The following is a 15498-nucleotide window of genomic DNA, read 5'->3' on the forward strand; positions in this document are numbered from 1 at the left end:
AAAACATAACACAAATAAACATCTTAGATGACATTTCATATTTTTATTGATTTTGTTTTTAAATCAGCTTTTACACAATGAATAAGTTAAGATAAAATAAATATTCTTCTATACAGAGTGTGACAGCAGACCGCTGGGTTGTGCTGAAGCATTTCTTTGCTGCAGTAAGTGCCCCAATTCTAAGAAAAGAAAGACTTTGAGTTCAAAAAGTGCTAGGTTGATGCTGCAGCAATTAAAGTGACACAGTGTGCATAACCAGAAAAAAAAACTAAGTAATTCCAGCTTCTAGATACTCATCCACAGGATCACAGATTGCATATTTTTATATTACAACATATAAGACGTCAAATGTTCAACAATTACCGAAGCTGCCAGGTGAGGTGATAACGTATAAGGAGAAACTGCAAACAAAGGATGGAATGAGATCTTAAACACATACACGCACATATAATTTAAAGACATACACAATGCTTTGCATTGATTGTCACAGCTGACACGTGAAACCGTGTCCTCTGATGGTCACTCTCTGCAGTAAAGCCTGCTGAACAGACAAACACTGCACTGTAGCTATGAAAACACTGGCTTCACTGTTTACTATTTTTGTGTAAAATTTCTGAAAGTGCACGCAGTAGTTAGACATTTAGCAAAGAGTTAAATGAGATGACTGAGCAAGTTTGGCCTCCACTGACTCATAAAACAGCAAACTGATGTTTTCAGAGGAAACAAATGAGATTTGCAGCATTAATGAGTGAAAATTTCCAGCTGCTGCCTTCAGCTGCATATTTACCAAACAAATACGACAGAGCCACTGATGGGGAAACATCAAAATGTCAACCTCTAAATTCCTGTAATGCACCGATCAGGCATAACATTATGACCCTGATACTGTGTAGGTCTCCCCCGTCTCCTCCTCCATAGCAGTTTCAACTTTCCCATGTACATTCTAGTCAGATAATGGACATGGGTCTTGTTTGGCACCAAAATGTTGCAAGTGGGGGCCTTTGGGTCCTATGTGGGTCATCACACACATACTTGATCAGTTTGGGATCTAGTGAATTTGGAGGCCAAGTCAACACCTTGTGCGGTTCTTGTGCGTCTCTGTCAGGCTGCATCCTGCTGTTGCCATCGAGGAGTCCACATAAATATCAATTCCAAAAGTTTCCCAGCAGAACATTGAATTGTCACAAGATGGTCAATGATATTTACTCCTCCTATCAGCGGTCATAGTGTTGTGGCTGATCAGTGTACATAGATCGTGATTAGATGTTGAATAATGAATAATACATTTTCTGAACTGCTTATTTAACTCCAAATGTCACAGCAATGAGTCACCTACTAATAACACAGAAAATGTTATTTCTGGCAGTACAAATATTAGGTCTGTCAAAGAAACTCTTCACTTATAAATTACTAACACGCACAGTAACTAACCCCTGAGGTATAAGCACAAAGTGCAACTACCTGATTCCAGTGTAGAGACCGCTACCTCCTCCTGATCATCCTCACAGCTGCTGTTCTCTGAGTCTCTGCGTTCCCATCGCGGTCTGGTTTGACTCACTGTGTCAACAGCCGGCCTCACTCCTTAGCGCTCGCTACTGAAACTGCCCCTTTCGCCCCTGCTGATCTCCATCTTTTGGAGGTAACTGACTTGGGTCGTCTGCAAACGGAACAGCTGGAGAATACGAGACAGACGACACAAACCAGTTATTTTCTCATGATTCAATGGTTGCAATTAAAGCTAATTCAATGACACATTTCTTGTTATTTACTGAACATTAGTGTAATATTCGCCACACCGAGGGAAAAATTTTAGCAGCAAATAATTTCACAATGTCAAACAGCATCAAAAGATGCTGAGAAACATGTGTCATCTTGGTTTATGCTATCATTTTTTGTAAACAGCAGGTTATTATTATTATTATTTTTTTTCCCTCAACAATTATTTTTGTTGCTGTTGTTGTTTTGGGTCAGACTTTTTCCTTATCAGAATCAACAACAAACTTCTCGTCATGTGACACAATGCTAATGTAAGAAATGTATTCTAGCTACTGAAAACAGTTTGCAGAACTCATTCAGTTTCACTCACGGTTCTGAAACTGCTGTGCCGTGTATCTGGTAAGCAGAATACCAAAACCCTCAATGAGAGCGAGCAAAATTCCCCCCATCATTGCAGAACCCATCATGGTTAAAGGCCCACCTGAAGAGAAGCACAATATTAGTCAAAGCAGGGATTGTTAGGTGTAGGTGTGTCTACTTCATTGTCTCAGTGGACGTCCTCTTACTGCGTGCGGCCAAGATGGCTCCAGTGAGCGCTCCGCTTGTTATGGAGTTCCAGGGATCCTCTTTTCCTCGCAGGCGAACTAAACCACAGTCAATAGTGGAGAAGAGGCCTCCCCACACTGCAAAGCTACCTGCAAATAAACACCAGTGAGACCAACATTATATGACTGAGTGACTTAAATAAATGCCAAAACTGTCCAAAAGTTACAGTAAGTGAAACAATTCAAACCTCCTCACCTCCAATCTGTGGAGCTCTCACTCTAACTGCATTTGCGCTTCCTTTCAGCCTGTGTCCAACACCCTGAAACATTAAGAGCCCAGTTGAATAGTGCTTTTAAAAATGTAAGAAAACAAACAATCATGTTTTGGACTCACTGCAGGGGCATTTCGAAAGCCCTTGACCGCCTGAAACACGCCTCCTCCAATTGCACCCATGGTGAAAGCCCCTCCACAGTCATCCACTATCCTCCAGGGGCTGCAAAAAGAATAAGGAGAGAAGTATATGTGAGCAATGCAGAAGCTATAATATAAGGATCTGGATTTTAAAAAAAGGATATTATGGATACAAATTTGATGGACAAAGAAATGTATATATTCAATTTGCCTAATAAAATAAATAAAAAAGCACATACGTAACCACATGACTAATCTAGAGGCAACTATTTATTATTATTGGACAAAACTGAACTGTAAAGTCAGTATCCACTGAATAAAAAAAATAACAGTGGGTTTAACAGTGGGTTAATGACAACGCGTCAATTTATTAAGCAAAAATATGATTCTTAATACGTCTTCTGTGTCATGTTAATGTATAGTAGGGATGTCCCAGTGTAGATTTTTGCCTCCAGTCATTCAATATTTACTATCGACCACGACAAGTCCAGGTCCAATTTTCTTTCATTTTTAAAATTTTAATTTATAAACTAAATTTCCTTCTGTGGTCATTTATAAAGGCTTTTTGTATTTAACTTATATTCCTGGAGATCACGTGTGCCCTGTGCAACTGTATTAATTCAATAAACTTTTGCCCATTGGCTTGACCTGAAACTCGTTATTTGATCCACTCTAATGTGAGCTACTGAATATTATAATAGTAACACGTTTGTGTTTTACTTTAGGGTGAAACATAGACAATTTGTATCCAAAGTACAGGCACCGTGATGACTACAACTATTAATCTTGAGATGATAATGCACCAGAATTGTAACCATTTGCAGACACATTTTAATGCATTACATTTAGCGGTCATAGTGTGTGTTCCTGGCACAGGGAATGATTATTGATAGTATTATGCTGGCAGAGTTTCACTCTCTGCTGGTGCAATATCAGCATCTCTGTTGCTGCTGATGCAGTGTTGACCTCTTTAGTTCAGAGCGGTTATTTACTATTAAGACTGATATTAATATTAATCTCATCTCATCTTCTGTAACCACTTATCCTTACTAGGGACTGGAGCCTATCCCAGCTGTCATTGGGCGAGAGGCAGAGTACACCCTGGACAGATCTATTAATATTTAATATAACATTATATTAATTAATATTAGAGAGAACAGAAATATGTTAAAGAAGTCAGTGATGGTTAAAATATATTCATGATACATATTATATTAGCTGATTTTAACATTACAGGTTCTGTGGTATAGTGCATTATTCAGATTTTCATACAAATATCCCTTAAAACAGGGTTGAATTCATTTAAAATGACGTTAAAGGTGACACCAATAGGAGTGTGCAGAGGTTACATCCTAACAGCTTTATCTTTTTATATCCCTGACCCTTCACTAAGCTAGCCGAACAACCGACTAAGCCTTTCAGTTCACTCTCACAACAAACTGAGCATTGCGTTGAAAAGACAAAACTACCGCCGAGATAAGTCATTTTTAATAAACAGCCAAAGTCAAATGTTTTAAAACTAATCTTACCAGGGCTCTCGCGCATACTCCTCCATGTTTGTTGTCGTCAAGCGACCGACCTCTCCGACGTCATCATTGTGCGCGACGTGTGCTGTTTTGGGCAAACGTATCCGTATCGCTTTGCTCGAAGACCAGAGGAGCGGTTTTCTTAAAAAGACGGGTAAAAATGAATTAATTTCATTCGTTAATATCTTCATAAAAGTGAAAGTTCGGCGTTTGAGTAGTTTATCAGCTATTTTCTGTGCGAACAGGTGCGTTTGATGTGCTAGTGTTTCAGTTGCAGCCACGGAGCCAGACCTGGCGGTGAAATTTTCTTGGTGGAAATAAATACGCTATTGTTAGATAATTATTTCTAAATACACAATATGTTTCCCCTTTCTTTCAAAAATGAAAAAAGACCAGACTCGGGCAGTTAAAGTTAAATTACATCAACAAGCTAACGCGTTTCACCGGGAGCTAAGAGAGCACAAAAGTAGCATGCAGAGGGTGAACCATGTTTTCAGCCATTCAGTTTAAAATCCAGAGACTTATATATATTCATTTTCTTGTTCTCTGATAACTTTTAGGAGTCCCATCAGTTTGATTTTTATCTTGTTGCTTTGTTAATAGTTTTGTAAGTTTACCTAACCACATATTTGGGACTACTTCTAAGGATTACTTGCGTTGTTTATTAATAAACTGGTCTTTTTCTTTACTATGGCAGCTCATTAACAGTTATTAAGTTATTATGGACGTCTGTATACTCAACATATAAACATTCGGAGCATTGCTTTTTTATTATTATTATTATTATTGCGTTGCCTACTAGATATCTACGTAATTGTTCAGTGATGGGTATATGGGAATATCAGTCATATTGGCCAATCCACTTGATCATGTTAATCTTCACTCCTCTGTGTTTCAGGATGCCTCTACCTGCGGCACTGCTGGCCCGCTTGGCCAAGAGAGGGATTGTTAAACCGACAGACCAAGGTAGTGGAATTGACTCTACATCCTGGCCTTAACTTAAGACAATTTTCTGTCTGTTTCATATCTGCTGCTTGCATCTTGTGCCAACCTTTTTTCCTGATTCATCCAGAGGCAGATGAGGAGATTATTGCTGAAGATTATGATGACAACAATGTAGATTATGAAGCTACCAGACAAGAGAATCTACCACCAAACTGGTACAAAGTGTTTGACCCTGCTTGGTACGTATCTTTGACCTTTACAGTATGTTATTGCAACATGTGAATTACCTAGATTATTTTAATTGTAACTGCTTCCAGAGGTTCAAATACAAGATAATTTTTAATGTTATTCATGAGAACAATTTAAAATATAAACAGAGCAGATGTTTTATGTTTTATTTAGACACTTTGTGATATACAGTGGTTGTCACGGACTTTATGACTGCAAATCAAACCATTTTATTTTCTGTGCTTTTTAATCCACAGTGGTCTTCCTTATTACTGGAATGTCGAGACAGATTTGGTTGCCTGGCTTTCCCCAAATGACCCATCTGCAGTGGTGACAAAACCCGCAAAGAAAATAAGAGGTAGAATTTTTATTAAACTTCCATAATGTCACATTTTGATGATGATGAAATTAAATTTAATATTACAATCCCATCACCATTTGTTATGTTTCCTATATGACTCACAAATCAGTAGAGGTTTAAGAATCATTTGGCAAATAATAATAATAATAATGATAATAATTATAAAAAGCAAAATCAGAATGCAGTTTGTTTTTGACAGATTGTAGCCATGCCTTGTTTTGTGACCACTGCCATGATTGATTTTATTTTTAGCTGATGGAGGAGATGAAAGAGTTGAGAGGACATTTGAGAAGCCAGACAGAGAGCGAGACCGGGAACGTGAAAGAGAGAGAGAACGGGAAAGGGATCGGGACAGAGACAGAGACAGAGACCGAGAGAGGGACGACGTGAGGGACAGAGACAGAAGAAAACAGAGGAGAGAAGACATGGCACCGTACAACAAGGGTAAAAGAGGTAATGTTACATCAGCCTCATACATCACATTTTATATGCAGAAACTTTTTATACATGATCGAATTTAACTGTTTATTTTCTATTCAGGTAGAAAAGACGATGAGATGGACCCGATGGATCCAAGTGCTTATTCTGATGCTCCAAGGTACATTAATCAAATATCTTCTGTAGCAGTACTTTTCTGTTATTAATATTTAGTATGAAAGTTACTTTTACAGCTGGGAGACTCCGAGAGCCACACTAAAGTAAAGCATTAGAGGCTGAAATATTCTGTCTTTGGGTACCTTTCTATAGGTCAAATGTGGATCCTACAATTCCCATAATGCATCTCTTCATTAGACCTTCCCTGTCTCTTAAATTGCCACCTAATATTATTTTTTTTATAAAAACAAATAAAAAAATTTAGGTGATATTGTTATTTGATTCTTTTTTAGTACAGTCTTGGTTGTGTTTCATCTGCTATGACAACCCATAAAGGTCTATTTAATCTCTAAACCCAGACTTTGTTTTAAAGTGTTCTCAACAACTGTTTTCTAACCAGGCTCCCCATCATGATATAATCATCATGTTTGAAACCAAACTATTTACTAAAAGGGATTTCTTCATATTTTCAGGGGCTCGTGGTCAACTGGCCTGCCCAAACGTAATGAAGCAAAAACAGGTGCAGATACCACAGCCGCGGGGCCTCTGTTCCAGCAGCGGCCGTATCCCAGTCCAGGAGCTGTTCTTCGGGCTAACGCAGCCAACCAACTGCCCAAAGAGTGATCCAAGATCCCACCAAGACAGCAACTCACAACTCTTCTGTTTGCTTCCAGTCCTAAACATTGCTACTACAGACTGACAGTATTTCTCTTCACATTAAATATGTATACGTCAGAACAGAAGGGCTGAGCTTTTGGAGCAGCCAGTTCATTTGTACTCTTGTCAAACATGTAGAGCAGCTGTAAATATGTTTTTATATGACCATACTTTCTTGTTGTTACTAGAACCATCAATTAACTTGATAATAAATTTAAAGACTACTGTGAAAATGACTTGTTGCGGTGTTTTGGTTGAGATATCATCTGTACAAATGAAAATCTTGACAATATTTTATTACAAAAACGCAATGCTTTAAAATACATTATTTTATAGTATTACAAAAACAACATAATGAGATGGGATGAAACATGACAGAATATATTACAACAGAGATCAGTGGTCTGTTGCTCCGACATAATGACAAATGGAATCGTAGTCCAGTGTGAACACTTTCTCCTCGTATCTGTCGAGCTGGACCATCGCTCTGCACTTGTTCTTGTCGCGCTGAAGAATACGACCGACCTGAACGTTCACACAAAAATGTAGTGATTAGTTGACGGCATTCAAACCAGCAAACACGCAATTCACGAAAGACGATCGTTTGCTCACCTGTCCCTTTTGCTCACCCACTACAACCATTACATAGTCATTTTCACTTTTTGGGACAATGGTTTCCAGCATGTTCTGCTTCACATCTGCAACACAAAGGTCAAATACTGTGTTACTCATGTAGGAATTTTCATATTAGTAACAACTACAGCAACATTAACTCAGGACTGTTACTTGATCACCAATTGTTATCAGCTGATTCAGACATTTTCTTAGTTAGCCAATAGCCTAAGAGGCTAAATATGTCTGTGCAAATGATTAAATGTGTGGAGTTTGACATTATGCCAGCCTCTACATGGATGAGCAGTCACACAGTACAAGTTATATCAAATGAATACAGTAGAGGCATAGAACAACTTGTTCCAGACGATCCAGCTAGACTAAGGCTGGCAAGAGTAGCTTATATAAACTATATAAGGTCAATGATAAAGAAAGAACATGGAACAACTTACATTCTCAAAAAAACTGTGATATAACGGAACATTATAATCTGAACAGACTGAAACTGTACATGCATATCAAACTGTACAGAAAACTTGTGTTTATAACTTAATGTGTTTACTGCATTAATTAACACACGTTTAAATGGATAAGTTCAGCTTTTTAGGCAGGTGGGGGTGCCCATCCATTTTCTTGTTGAGATATAGACAAGAAAATTGATAACAGTTTCTGTTAATCTGTTAATCTTCAGACCATGAAGATGGAGGCCATTAACTTACTATGAGGAATGGAAACAAGTTACAACTCCTGCCATGGCATTTTCCAAAGGTTAAAAGAAAAAAGAAAAAAAAAAGCAGCCCTCCTTGTTAATTGCAGCGCTGTTAAAAGAGCACTGGCCCACACATGAAGAGAGAAAAGTTTTAATAATTTATCTGAACCGGGCAAACACTTTTTCACTTTATCCTTATAGTCCTGGAAACCATGTACGTCCCACAGAAACTACTCTGTGTTAAGAAAAGGCTTATGTCACAATCTTAAAGTAACAGGCATAACTGCTACTTATAATCTATATGTACTATATGTATATGTACTACACCTCACCTGCCTCATGCCAGTCAATCACAGGGCTAACACACAGACAAATGACCCTTCTCTCACAAATGCACACCGACAGCCAATTTACAATCCCAATTAACCTAATGAGGATATCCCTGGACTGTGGGCGGAAGCCAAAGCGACCAGGGAAAAAAAAAAAAAAACACACACACACATGGAGGCAGGAACAGGAACATAGAAAGGCCCCAGCTGGTCAACAAGTTTAAACCCACAAACGTCTTGCTTTATACTATGTAGAAAGCTTTATCCATAAAGACATACAGTGCCTGAAAGTAGACAAAGAGAACCAAACCAAACTAACAATAGCTTTTTCATTTGTTTATTCGAGAAAACGAATAATTTGCGTGTATCTAAGAGGTGCAACAGTCAGTCAACCTGTGTTTTCAGTGTCTGGTGTGACCCCTTGTGTGTGACCCCTTGTGCAATACATTATTCTGTTAACTGTTCATCAGTTGTCTAGAGCGGCGGGGGGATTTTAAACCTACTTGCTTCAGGTTCAGGTGTTAATTCCAAAACATTCATTTTGTAGAGATGGTTTTGTTAACTTTTGTTACAACTCCATGAGCTCCATGTGTTGTGAAGATCAGACTGTGACGAATCCCAGATAGTTTTTTTTTTTTGATGTTTTTTTTTTTAAACAAAACACTTTCGAACTGTTGGATTCCAATTTGGCCTTGAAATGAACCTGAAATCCTAGAGGTGCACTTACTTTTTCACCTCACAGAGATGTAATATTGGCTAATTTTTCTTCAGAAATGTCAAAACGTCTGAGGGGTGCAACATAGATGTGCAGCAGAAACACCCACACCCCCAGTGGACTGTACTGTAGAACTAAAGGAAAGACGGAGAGAGATAGGGAGCTAACACTAACTCAGAGATGACACTAATGACTCACCGTCTAACAGTCTTCCCTCTTCAGTTCGACACACACAGGTGGATGGTGTCAGGACATCCTCCACTCGCATCTAGATACAAACAAGATCGATTTCAAGAGCAAATACAGAAAGAAAACATTTCTAACTACCAGTTGTCATATTCCATGGCATTTCTGGCTATCAGTACAGAGTTTTAGTTTCCTTTGGTGCTGGATAAACTATTTAAATCATTGGTGTGTTTTGTTTTGTTTTCCTATGACACATCCTGGGTGGACAACACGCATGTGGAAGTGGTTTGAAATGTAATTTTAGTAACTTCAAGGAGCAACGTCAAATCCAAAATGAGTGCTGAGCTGAATCCATCAAGCAAAACATGAAGAACAACACTCGTGGACAGATAAACTGTCTGCTGTCGTAGCTTTGTAGTCAAGATTAGTTTGTGATGTCTGGACACGAGTCCAATCTGATTACTTGCAAATAACATTGTACATGCTCTGTCCTACAGATCTGATTTAAGAAACAAATCAGATTTGTGTCCAGTCTGAACAAAGCCTACATGTCGAGGCTACACAGATATCTCACGGTCCACTCAGGCTGCTTCTGAAGACCACGATAAATAAGATGAAGAACGAGTCAATGGTGTCGACCTATTTACATGCTAGTGAGACATTAAAACACGCATTTATGGAGATATTGATCCATCTAAACAGTTGATTGACAGTCAATGAGTAGATGCTTTGTACCTTTGAATTGTAATATCTCCCCCCTTTGAAAGCTTTGTCTATGAAGCGAACTTTCAGGTCTCTCTGGAGCCAGGACGGGGGAGCTGGAGGTCGCCGTGTTTCTTTCACTGGAGGCTTATCTCTACACAGGTAAAAGACAAATATACAGCCTGTTTAATATTGGAAAACATCGAATGATTAACCGATAAATTATGTAATTCAGTTTGGGTTAATACACATTTAAATCACATTGTGTTTTCATCATTGCATGAAAATGCACCTGTCTTGACTTGATTCTCTGTGTTTCCTCTTCCTCTCATCCTTTCCTCCATGTTTTTCTGAAGACTTGTGTTTCACCCCATCGCTACTCTTCTCCTTCTCCTCTTGTCTCAGTCGCTCCTTCTCTCGCTCTTTCTCCTTCTCCTTCTCTTTGTGGGCTCTACTGAGGCGACCTGATTGGTGGGAAAACAGCGCTATCAGATTGGCATTTAGAAAAATGTGGCAAGCAGCCAAACGCAGACTCTGCAGTCTAGTGAGTGTGTGCGATTATGTGAGTGGTGTTTTTAATTCTAGGAAGAAGGCAGTTTAAATTATCGTGAATACAAGCTGGCGCTAAACCTCTGTTTTAACATGTAGGTTGAAATGTCTCTGAAAAAGGGGATAAATCTCTTTAGCCATGTAAAGTAGAGCTGCGACGAACAGCCACTTCCCTTCCTGATTAATTCAAATTAAGTAAAATTTAATGTGACTCGCATTGCAGGAGTCACAGCAGATCCTTTTCTGCTGAGGCTGCCCTCGTCTTCTTTCTTTTGTTACTCACTGAGGTCTTTGCCGTATTTGTCGTATTCCTTGCGCCCGACCACTTTAACGGCGTACTGGCTGATTGTCACAGTTTTCCCCCCGATGGCCAACTTCACCACAGCTCGAGCATTGTCTGGGTCAACACCTTCTATCTGCATCACGTAGAAGAATGTGATGAAGTGCAGGAATAAAACATAGGAGTAGGTCAGTTAGATGTACCGAGCAAATGATCAGACAAATACCAAACTAAGATCTGGCAGGTTAACAGAAAAACATAAATCACTACCTTGCCATACAGATCTTTGTGTGCACCTGATTGCACCAGGACAAAACCCCCAGGACCCATCACCAGCTCCTCCTCCTTCTCTCGCTCTTCACCCGGTTTCGGGGGACGTTGTTGTTTTTTGGGATCCAGGTCCTTGATTGCAGAACGATCTGCTCCGAGACCCAAACCTTTAGGGCGGAGCTGGTGCTCAATAGGCTTCACGTTTCTGCAGCAGGCAGGGATCAACAGTGTTAGACTTAGACTCAACTTTATTGATCCCTTTGGGATGACTCCCTCAGGAAAACTGTATTTTCATTACATATAATATATAAAAAAACATGTTAGCGGTGGATACAGCTTGAGAATTTAGTCTTCCTAAAAATGCTACAGGTTATGCGATTGTTGCAGGTTAGTAAAGACAATCATCAGAAGAACATCAGAAGATGCCCTTGAAGGTTTCGTTTGTTGCCTAATTGGCAGCAGAAGGGTGAATTTGTTTTGTTTGTCTTACTGTTTAAAGGTGCGTCCAATGCCTTCCTCTTTATTCCAGCCCATCCCTTTAAGCATAGCAAGGCCATAAGCTTCAACAGGAACACTCTCATAATCTGCGTCTGTCGACTGGCAAACACAAACAGTGAAATTATTGTACATAAATCAAGAGACATTAAATCTGCAAATAAAGAACCATAATCTGCATTAAAATGTCCTGAAGGTCTAAACGAGGCGCTTATGTAACCTTTGAATTCTGAAACACAGAAAAACTCTTGGCGGCAAATGACAGGAAGAAGCAGTTTGTAATGTCGGTCTTACTCAGCTTTTTGGCTCCAGGCTGTCATACTCAGTCCCGGATGACTAAAGTCACCAGGCAGCATCTACAGCCGCCCTCATCAGAGCAGTGGCCCTGCTCATGCCTGCCTCCACCCAAGGCTTTCCTTTGAGGGAGGCCAAGAGCCCTCTTTCAAAGAGGCGGGCTGCATTAAAATGAGCTCTGGGCCAGAGTGAGCAACTTTCCCCTGACTCTCATGTTCTGCCAGTCACATCTACAGTGATTGAGAGCAGACATGGGGTGACAGTGAGGAGACATGTGAGACATGCGTTATGAAAAGCCGTAGAAATAAACCCGATTGGCAGCCCTCGTGTCTCTGGGGAGAACGTTGATGCCCGTCCTCCTCCAAAGCTTTACTCCACTGACAAAGTCAGTCACATCCATACGCATGCACCACACAGGGGTGTTATTCTACCCGGTTGACAGTCAGCACTTTCACACACTCAAATTTCAATCAGAGTCAAAGCCAGACATTTTTGTACTGTCAGACATTTTCATGTGGCCACTAAAATGCCTCTCCAGTAGATTGTACTTTGCTCTTCACATCTAACACCGTGAAAAAAGGTAGAATTTTCTGAATATGCTGCAATATTATACACACGGCCTTTCCCTTTACATCATCATCAATTTGACATTTTTGTCTCCATACAGTCTACGGACAGTTCTGTCCCTTACATCTGTAATTTCTATGGCTTCATCTGATTTCAGACTGAGTCACCTCTCATCTCAAATGACTGCACACTTTAAGATCCTGATGGGATGTCGAAAGTATAATAAAGACATAACCCTGCTTGTTTAAGTCTTTCCAAAAATAACAAATTAAATATGTTCTTTTTCTGGCCCTATAGCAAAATACTGTGTTGTTTCCTGTACTTACAGAATCTGGCCGCAGGTCCACCTTTACTTGGTCTCCATCTTCAAAGCCATCTGGCACTTTGTTTTGCATCAACAGCGGGATGGACAGGTTGAGGTTGCTCTCTGACGGAGGGCCATTCTGCCACTGCTCAAGCTGCCTCCGTGAATCTATAAGCAAAGGTTACAGCGTGAGCTAATGGTGCCAATGCTCATCATTTCACCAAACACACACTGCACAGACAAAAACAAACGTCTCCAAACATGTACCTTCAATGAGCTCTTTGACAGCCTGAGACTCCACCGAGTCGCTGTCATTGGCTGTTTCCTGGGGTTTGGCTCCATTTCCGTCGGTCTGGGCCACTCGGTCCGGTCTGTGCCAGCGGTTCTTCTGGATCAGAGGGATGATGAGCTCCTTGGGCTTCTCACATGGTTTTGTACTGCGGGCCAGAAGAAAGTTAAGGAGCTAGCAGGCCGGGCCGCTTAAAAACATTTAGGTTTATATTGTTGGTTCAATGACTTATACACAACTGACCTCAAAACTGATAACAATGCATAGTATTTATTTATTTATTATTACTATATTATCTAGGATATGTCAGAATGAAAACGTTACTGTTACGCTACACCCATACAATTCATGCTAGCATTAGCACACGTACCTTTGTAATTCATTTCTATCAACCCCAGTCAGGTAATCCTTGTCATCTTTCTTGGTCGAAGCGTCGACTGTCCCCGGCTTAAATTTGCTAACTGTTTTAGTAAAACCAAAAGACACCCCCGCTGTTTTTCTCTCCCCCGGGTCCTCAGAAGCAACAGACTTGAAGGTACCTGTACCGTCCCCGAACGACGCCATTATTGTTTAGTAGAGACTGAAGCAGGAAGAGGGAATTCTGGTAGTTGTAGTTTTTTGACATTTTTGACCGGCTTTTGGTCTCAGCGCAGTACTACGTCTCCCATCATGCGCAGGATTTAAAGGCACAGTGTTTGGTATCGTTTGTAAAACAAACTCTACTTATACATTAAGTATAAGTATAACATTAAAGCAGGTGAGTAAATTAGGCGATAATCACATGTTTTACAGATATATCTTAACAAATAAAAGATAAGAATATGTGTTTTTGATATATTTTAGAAAAAAATACATTCGATGTGGGATCTTTTTCACTTTTATTTTGACTTGTGTAATGCAATTTGATTTAATTTGACATTTTTACATAATTTAAAACTACTCGGTACTGTCTTCTGAGCATAATAAATATGCAATGTGTGTTACATGTATTCTTGTGGGGCTAACTGCTGTTTTATCTTAACTGACCCTTTACCTCATAACCTCTTGATTTGTGATGAGCAATCCATATCGCTCACATCTCAATCAGTGCTAAGCAGGATGTACAAACTCCCGTTTAAATGCGGTTCTCACGCCTTTAAGTTACGGTTGTAACTCGTAAGCGAAAAGTGATGCTGCTGATGCAGGTACAAAGAGACACTATAGGGGCGGTACTTTTTAACTCTTTTATTCCCTCCCCTTCGTGCTCTCCAACTTCTCAAGATAACCTTCTCGTTTGTCATTTACCGTTGTTTCTTTCCACCAAAAGTGCATTTTTGGGAGCCGCAGCACCAGCCCAGCCTCACTTTGAACTAGACAGCAAAGCCTAATCTAATCTGATCTTCCCCAATTGACGCTACGCGCCCGGAGAGCACCGAGCCTGCAGTTCAATGACACCTCTACCCGGTCAAATCGATCTTACCGACGGTCGCCCTTTTTTTGTTGATTATTGTAATTGCATCGACCAAAACATCTGTCCGCCAATAATTAACCTGAACGACTCGAAGAAGAGGGAATCGACGCCGGGGAGATCGAACATGAAGGTAAGAAATGCCATCAATTTTTGCTCATTTGGGACAGACACTTTGCACAAGTTAAAATAGTGCGCTTTAAATCATCGTTCATTCATGCCGTTTTGCCCTCAGCGGTGCAGCAGCTGCTAAAAAATTATGAGCGGTCGCTGTCAGATTTGCCCGATAGTGTCTGTGTGTGCTTGTGTGTGCGCGCGTGTGTGTGTGCGCGTGTGTGCATGTGTGTTATTTTCTCTCTCTCTTCTCTCTCCTCTCTCTCCTCTCTCTCTGATCGCCACAGCTCTCAGAGCATCACTAGTGTCCAAATATCCCATCAGCCGTGCACATCGTGTCTGACTTTCTCTGGGACACCGTGGCAGCATTTGCAACACCGCTGCTTTTCCCCATTTCCATCACACAACCAGGTTGCAGCTGCTTTTAAGCCAACTCCTTCTGTTTAAGTGCTGGCTCATTATTTGGTCGGGCCAATGTATATAGACGCGTTCAAACGGATCCTCTTTGAAAGGCTGAACTGCTTGAAGAGAATGTGTGTGTGTCAGCGGCAAGGCAGGTCAGTATTTTCCCTAAATATGAGAAATGTGAGAACCTGTTTTGTGTAATCCAAGTGTGTGTGTGAGAGAGACAGGGGGGTGGTGAGTGACTGTG

The 15498-nt window shown here is 40.3% G+C and overlaps 4 protein-coding genes across 7 annotated transcripts in view; 2 read left to right on the forward strand and 2 right to left on the reverse strand.

The window, feature by feature from the left end:
- Positions 1–23: 23 nt before the first annotated feature.
- timm17b (translocase of inner mitochondrial membrane 17 homolog B (yeast)) lies at positions 24–4267 on the reverse strand. The gene is made up of 6 exons (XM_047602629.1): positions 4203–4267; positions 2656–2755; positions 2518–2581; positions 2283–2411; positions 2087–2197; positions 24–1672 (listed from the first exon to the last, which is right to left on the reverse strand). Exons 1-6 carry the CDS (start codon positions 4226–4228, stop codon positions 1593–1595), a joined length of 510 nt encoding a protein of 169 aa, XP_047458585.1. The 5' UTR covers positions 4229–4267; the 3' UTR covers positions 24–1592.
- Positions 4224–7217, forward strand: pqbp1 (polyglutamine binding protein 1). Its single transcript, XM_047602619.1, has 7 exons — positions 4224–4353; positions 5098–5165; positions 5272–5383; positions 5630–5730; positions 5986–6186; positions 6274–6331; positions 6801–7217. Exons 2-7 carry the CDS (start codon positions 5099–5101, stop codon positions 6949–6951), a joined length of 690 nt encoding a protein of 229 aa, XP_047458575.1. The 5' UTR covers positions 4224–4353; position 5098; the 3' UTR covers positions 6952–7217.
- Positions 7218–7265: 48 nt separating this feature from the next.
- gpkow (G patch domain and KOW motifs) lies at positions 7266–13865 on the reverse strand. Its single transcript, XM_047602608.1, has 11 exons — positions 13656–13865; positions 13264–13433; positions 13019–13164; positions 11827–11933; positions 11337–11541; positions 11070–11202; positions 10530–10701; positions 10271–10391; positions 9548–9617; positions 7597–7682; positions 7266–7509 (listed from the first exon to the last, which is right to left on the reverse strand). The coding sequence occupies exons 1-11, from the start codon at positions 13847–13849 to the stop codon at positions 7381–7383; spliced, it is 1533 nt and encodes a 510-aa protein (XP_047458564.1). The 5' UTR covers positions 13850–13865; the 3' UTR covers positions 7266–7380.
- Positions 13866–14551: 686 nt separating this feature from the next.
- The window catches only part of LOC125023709 (membrane-associated guanylate kinase, WW and PDZ domain-containing protein 2), a 34801-nt gene continuing 33854 nt past the window's right edge, over positions 14552–15498 (forward strand). The window contains exon 1 of one of the 4 annotated variants that reach the window (XM_047611176.1): positions 14552–14865. Coding sequence is in view for 3 of the 4 variants with exons in the window: in XM_047611185.1 (XP_047467141.1) it covers positions 15321–15403 (83 nt within the window). In the remaining variant the exon portion in view is untranslated. Of the gene's footprint in view, positions 14866–14942; positions 15404–15498 lie in introns of those variants that run through there. The other 3 variants (XM_047611185.1, XM_047611193.1, XM_047611167.1) reach the window with 3 other exon arrangements.

This window comes from Mugil cephalus, chromosome 1, assembly GCF_022458985.1.
Source record: "Mugil cephalus isolate CIBA_MC_2020 chromosome 1, CIBA_Mcephalus_1.1, whole genome shotgun sequence".
Taxonomy (NCBI): Eukaryota; Metazoa; Chordata; class Actinopteri; order Mugiliformes; family Mugilidae; genus Mugil; species Mugil cephalus.